Source organism: Electrophorus electricus, chromosome 26, assembly GCF_041902795.1.
Source record: "Electrophorus electricus isolate QZ-2024a chromosome 26, ASM4190279v1, whole genome shotgun sequence".
Taxonomy (NCBI): Eukaryota; Metazoa; Chordata; class Actinopteri; order Gymnotiformes; family Gymnotidae; genus Electrophorus; species Electrophorus electricus.
Window position 1 is genome coordinate 3,252,634 of NC_137522.1, and position 6,418 is coordinate 3,259,051.

General features: G+C 41.2%; 1 protein-coding gene across 1 annotated transcript; it reads right to left on the minus strand.

Annotated features, from left to right (window-relative positions):
- Positions 1-122: 122 nt before the first annotated feature.
- On the minus strand, positions 123-5,180 carry diras1a (DIRAS family, GTP-binding RAS-like 1a). The gene is made up of 2 exons (XM_026996537.3): positions 4,906-5,180; positions 123-1,931 (listed from the first exon to the last, which is right to left on the minus strand). The coding sequence occupies exon 2, from the start codon at positions 1,873-1,875 to the stop codon at positions 1,288-1,290; it is 588 nt and encodes a 195-aa protein (XP_026852338.1). The 5' UTR covers positions 1,876-1,931; positions 4,906-5,180; the 3' UTR covers positions 123-1,287.
- Between the last annotated feature and the right edge of the window lie 1,238 nt (positions 5,181-6,418).

Consider the following 6,418-nt stretch of genomic DNA (forward strand, 5'->3'; position numbering starts at 1 on the left):
TTTCTAAATTGCTGCAAAATATTCATACCTATAACTCTTTACCTCATACTATTTTAATAATACATTATTGTTCACATGATTGTCATCATTTCAAAACCACAGAACAAGACAAAAGTCAAATATTTGTTATACACCATACGTTTGTGCTTCTTTATTTTTATCTCTGGTCCTTCACACAATATTATTAGATAAACACTGTACCTGCTTTAAAATTGTAAACGCAGAGTGCTTGACAAAAACATTTTCGTAAAGGTTCATTTTCAATGTTTTCAATGTGCTCAAGATTCTAAAAGTGCTTTTATATAATGTATTGCTAAAGCAATGGCGTTAAATAGAGTAAATCTACACACTGAATAAAGAAAACCATGAACTGTACAAGGGGGTTCAATACAAATGATAGTAATACACGTTTAGATTTCATTTAGAATTCCACACACAAGTTAAATGTTATCAGTTAAATGACTAATGCATATTTTCAGGTTTTCAGGTGGCACGAATAACTGGAAAAAGAATGCTTTCAGAACTGATCGCTATTTAAAAACTGCTTTGCTGTGCTTTGTTTAGGTAAAGCTCTGTACTTAATGACAACTCTCTATCACAATGAGGAGGAAGGTGGTTCTACATCATCAAATATGCATCATTCACTATTCACTTTTGCTTACTGAACCAGTTGGTACTACTATAAAGCCAGCAAAGAAAGTCTGTGGTCCCAAATCTTTTGACCTCTAACATGCTATTGTGCTGTTTTCATGTCTCGTTTGGAAGAGCGGGATAATGCTGCTGTCGTGTCGTGCTCATGGTCCTGTCTGCCCGCTGAGATTACAATAAAGTGCATAACCAGTTCAAGACGTTTTTCTATCTGGCTTATGAATGAAATCTTTTACAAGACACAGGCCTATAAGTGACCACAATGGCGATTTTTTTTTCCCTTTTTTTTTTTTTTTAAACATATTTTTTTCCGCAGGCTGAACACAAACCTTGTTGAAAGCTGTGCATGAGCGAGGAGCATGAGAGAGAAGAGTGGCAGGTTAATACTCAAGATGTCAATGACAACTCAGTTAAATGCCTGGAGTCAAATCTCAAGACTCGCTCTAGATCCCAGCGGTCACTACACGAGTCAAAGGAGAGATATAAAGAAAATGAGTCTGGTTGGTCGACTGTGCACCGAAGAAATACCTGATTCAGATCCAAAGGAATGGGGATTAGATGCGATGAGAGACTTTTCTGTACATTATCAATGAGTCACGTCATTGCTGAAGTGATTCCGCCTTCGCGCGTTCTCGGCTCCTACATCACGCTGCACTTTGCCTTCAGCTTGTCTGCCCTCCTCTGCTTGCTGGATCGCATGTTGAGGCTCATGTCACGCTTCTTGTCCAGGTTGAGCAGCTCCTGGAAGAGCTCGGTGACGTTGTGGTTGGTCTTGGCTGACGTCTCCATGAAGGCACACTTCCAGTGGTTGGCCTGGGCCTCACCTTCCCTGGTCTCCACTTCCCGCTGTGTCTCATCACTCTTGTTGCCCACCAGCATGATGGGGATGCCCTCCACATTACCCTTGATGGCCAGCACCTGCTGGTAGATGGGCTTTAGCTCTTCCAGGGACTGGCGGCTAGTGATGGAGTAGACCAAGATGAAGGCGTGGCCCTTGGAGATGGATAGCCGCTGCATGGCGGGGAACTGGTGGCTGCCGGTGGTGTCGGTGATCTCCAGCGTGCAGACGCTCTTGTCACAGCTGATCACCTGCCGGTAGGTGTCCTCCACTGTCGGGATGTAGGTGTCCCTGAAGGTACCCTTCACGAAGCGCAGGACCAGGGAGCTCTTGCCCACTCCCCCGGCCCCGAACACCACCACACGGTAGTCGTTACTCTGCTCTGGCATGCTGGTACAGTTGACTCAGGGCGTGTCAGTGTTCTCACGTAATGATACCCTGAGATCTAAAAAATCAAAAAGGAAAGTGTGTTTGATAAATATGCGACATGCCACATTATTGATGTCTGATACATATTTCCTTACCATGGTCATATATTTACATGGATGGGTATAACAAATGATAATGTTTGAACAGAAACGTCCGTCTCAATAGTCTTTCATGTGAAACAAATTCAAAAGCAATTTCTTTTGATTTCTAAATCCAGCCAATAAACACATAACATGGCTCTTTTCCAAATAACCTGCCAACTTTTTATATAGATATGACCCTGAATAGATTGCAAGTATAATGTTCTATAGACACATTATCCTCAAATGTATCAATAAGTACAGTGCATTACAGACATCTGCTGATTAGTCATGTTCTAACAAATCACTGCACTCTTGCATGGTACAATTATTTAGTCTCTGCCTGTGTGTGCTGGTGTGTGCTTGTGTCTACATGTATGAATAGGTAGTGCATTCTCTGCTGCCATCAGCACCAAGGTCAGAATCTATTAATGACTCACTCATCTTGCTGTGAAACAGCCGCAGCCATTGGTCTGCTGTGGACAGCAAGATCGCACTGGCTATTTCCACTCTTCAGATTTCTGTCTGATTTCCATTTTCTGTTCAGTGTAGGATCTTATCCTCCTTCATGTGAGATTCAGGTGTCTGTCTGATTTGCATTAATCAGACAAAGCTTACGCATCTGATTACCATAAACAGGCAGTGCAAACAACTCGGCGTCTCATTCAGTTCTTAAAGGGCCGACAGCACAATGTAGGTCATGTAGTCAGCAAAAGACAAGAAATGGAACATTGACCAGGAGAACATAATCGATGGTAATAGATGACACTTGAGCATGTGAAAGCATTCCTGTGGCCAGTAGGATAATAAAGAAAAATGCAAAGATGCAAAGCACTGGAATCTCTCCCTTGGAAATGTCTGGTTTCATGACTAAGAAGAATCACTTACTTAACGTGGTTTATGAAGACACCTGTCTAAATCATGCCTAAACTCTATAATGCATTTTTTTGTTTGTGGAGAATTTTGATAACTACAATAAATAACTATACATCTGTACAATTCTCTCTATATGTAACTAAATTTTATATAGCTTTGAGCCAGATCTATTACTTCATTTAAAAGGGTAAGCTGATGAATGCTTAGTCTGTCACCTTCCAGAACCCAGCAAGATTCCAGATCTCAGATCCCAGCAAGATGCTAGATCTCAGATCCCAGATGTCCAGGGTGTTGTCCATGGTCAGAGGTCCTTGAGAACAAGGATGGCCTTGTCTTTCTTTGACTCATCACTAAGCACAAACTAATACAAAATTGAGTGTTTGGTGCTCTCTTGTAAGAAGCCCGACAGTGCTACATGACCAGTGGTTCAGAAAGACATGTTGATTGTCTTGATTAGTTCTCATCCATACCCTTAGGAGCACCACTGAATTATTTGCCAAAAAATTAAATAGGACTCAGTTTGCATCTTTATAGCCATTCATCTATTTGCTAGTCATGATTAAAATATTGACTGACTCATGTGCACTGTGTTTGTTCAAGAAGCATAGATTCTTTCTTTGTCTGAATCCCTGGGACATCTCTTCTGTGCGTCTTTTTTGGAACTCTGGGAATTCTCTGGTTACTGTGGGAACAGGCCCTAGGGGCAGGTACAGGGGAGAGAGACAGCAAGCTGGAGTGCGAGGACATCAACAGGGATACCAAGGAAACATCACAGTGAGCGAGCAAACTAACAGACTTCTCACATTGAGTAGTAAGGCTACAAATATGTCATTTTGCTCTGTCATTTTGGTTCCTCTGGTAACCAGGCAACAAATAGTAGGTTTAATTTACATCAAAGTAGCTTATAACCACAAGGATGAAAAAAAACAACAACAAAGTATATAACTCACTCTCTTTGATCGGGTTAATGACAGAATTAATGAGAAAATTCTGAAATTTAAATAATCATTACAGCCATTAGAAAATGGCATCTTTTAGTTCGGACTGTATTCTGACTTAGCTATTGCAACATGCATGTGGCGTTACAACTGTTTTAAGTGCTAACGGAGCTTAACTTCAAAGCTCACTTGTATTCACAAAGCAATGCCGTGGCATTTATCTTAAATTATACTTTGCTGTCCAATTTAATAAAATATAACTATTCATTCTGTGTTTAAAAAAATAGTACACGTTCATAAAGATCCATTTGTAACAGTTGAAATGTAGTTCGTCGTAATGACTTTTCTTTCACGCAAAGGTCAGAAACATGAGGCTCCATGGTCTTTCGGTGTTCCTTCAGTGATATATCAGCATGCCATCCAAATCCTTCACTGCGGCTCAAACGCACAGGATATGTTTCTCCGATGCCATACAACACAGGGACACCGATTTTTATAACACGAAACTATCAAAATTCAACGACTCCGTCTGTGTTTGACGACTGACTTGTAATTCATTGGGTAGTTAATCGTAGGCCATTCCATTTCAGAGGATAGAGTATGCGTGCTACATAACGGCTAAATAATAATAACCAGTATGTAAGTGAATTCACCATTTAAAAGCATGCTCTCATTCACGACCAAATTTTGATATATTTTTTTTTAATCTGCATACAGCAGCAAGGCTGGATTATTGTAAAACCCTCTATGCAGTATCAATGACACTGTCCTATTCTGAGTGGGAGAGCGGGGCGGTTATTTGGATGGGGAGTGGAAGGTCTTGATTTTGGATGGTCGGTAAAAGAAGGCCCTCGCCATCAAAGGACCGGCTCTCGCCCTTGGCCACAAATGCTAAAATAGCAGCACGTCTTCGGTGTCATTGCTTTGGCGTGCCCATGTGTTTCGCTCGACCAACATCGCGGTGCATCACACACGACATTCAAGGACGCGCATGAAAGACATCTGAGAGACATTTGCGCGACAGCATACACGAGCGATTGGCGAGCGACTCTAATCAAAGTAAAATCTAAATTAAGAGTGTGGAATGCCGTCTTACCTGGCGACCGTTCTGCAGTGTCCCAAAGATTTTAGTTATAAATCATAGGAAGCAATAGGTAACCAAATGTGCGACAGATATGTTATATTCTATGCCACGCCGATCCCGTCTCATTTTGTCTTTTTAATCTGCATGGCATAAGTCGAAGGATGCCACCCAACTGAAGGTTGCTGTTATTGCTCCTCACATGCGCTTCCAGCTATCCTACGACGTCCTCTGACGCACGCACAATTCGCTCACCCCCGCTCGGTGGGAATGACTGTGTCCCGTTCCTCGGCATTGTCCGCTACGTGGACAGTGTGTGTGTGTGTGTGTGTGTGTGTGTGTGTGTGTGTGTGTGTGTGTGTGTGTGAGAGAGAGAGAGAGAGTGAGAGAGTGAGAGAGCGAGATAAAGCCAACACTTGCATCCTTAAGACCGCCTTGATGGTTAGAAAAGCTATCAATAACTGATCCCAGTAAATAAAAAATAGACCATCTCACCCAATTCTAGAAATGTTTGCGCTAAGTGGTGAGCAATCGATCAACATACTTTTTAAACAGTTATTCATTCTTCGTTGACAGTATTTTCCAGATTTCAGAGGAACTAGATTTGCCTACGCAAAATGCTAATTAGCAGTTTTGTGACTAATGACGATCGTGCGCCTCTGCGTGAACCGGCCACTACAGCGCATCTTTTTTTATTTGCTGCACAGGTTGGCTATTTCGGGCCTATCTGAACCGAATATTGACATAATCAGTTCAGCAGACGATTGTTCTTGCGAGACCAAGAACGGCCTTGTTACGGGCCTTTTATCAGAAATAACTGTTTATTTACTTGTAAAGTAATGCAGACCACCGAATTTCACAAAGCCTCTCTAAACATCACTCTTGACTCTGGATTACGGCTCATGGCGGGCCATCAACTAAGATTAAAAATTGCCTCTAGCTTTGTCTGTCCGTTAGATATTCAGAAAACTTATCCTATGTCTCCCTCCGATGGTTTTAACTAGTAACTACAAATGAAAATTCACCGCTCTAATGAGATGAAAAGAAAAATATTTATCCATAATGCAAGTTTCATCAAACATCATATATACATCCAGATTTAAAAAAACATTATTTATTTTTAACTTTAAGTTTATTTTAAGTTTGATTAACTGATTAAAGACTGATAAGGTAATAATGCTGTGGACATCTCTATTACAACAATTTAGACTTTTCATAATGAGATCACCACACAAAGGTTTTCACATTGGCCTCCCAGATTTTCATTTGTTATAACCAAAGCAAATATCATAAGAGCAGACGTCTTCATATGGTACTGCAGGATAAGAACAGAGGTCTTCATATGGTACCTCACCATAAGAACCGAGGCCTTCATATGGTATCTCACCATAAGAACAGAGGCCTTCATATGGTGCCTCACCATAAGAACAGTGGTCTTCATATTGTAGGCTCTTCGCAGCATATGAAGCAGGCCCTACAGGTATTACTGAAATCAGCAAAGTATTGACACAGTAACAAGACCAGGCAT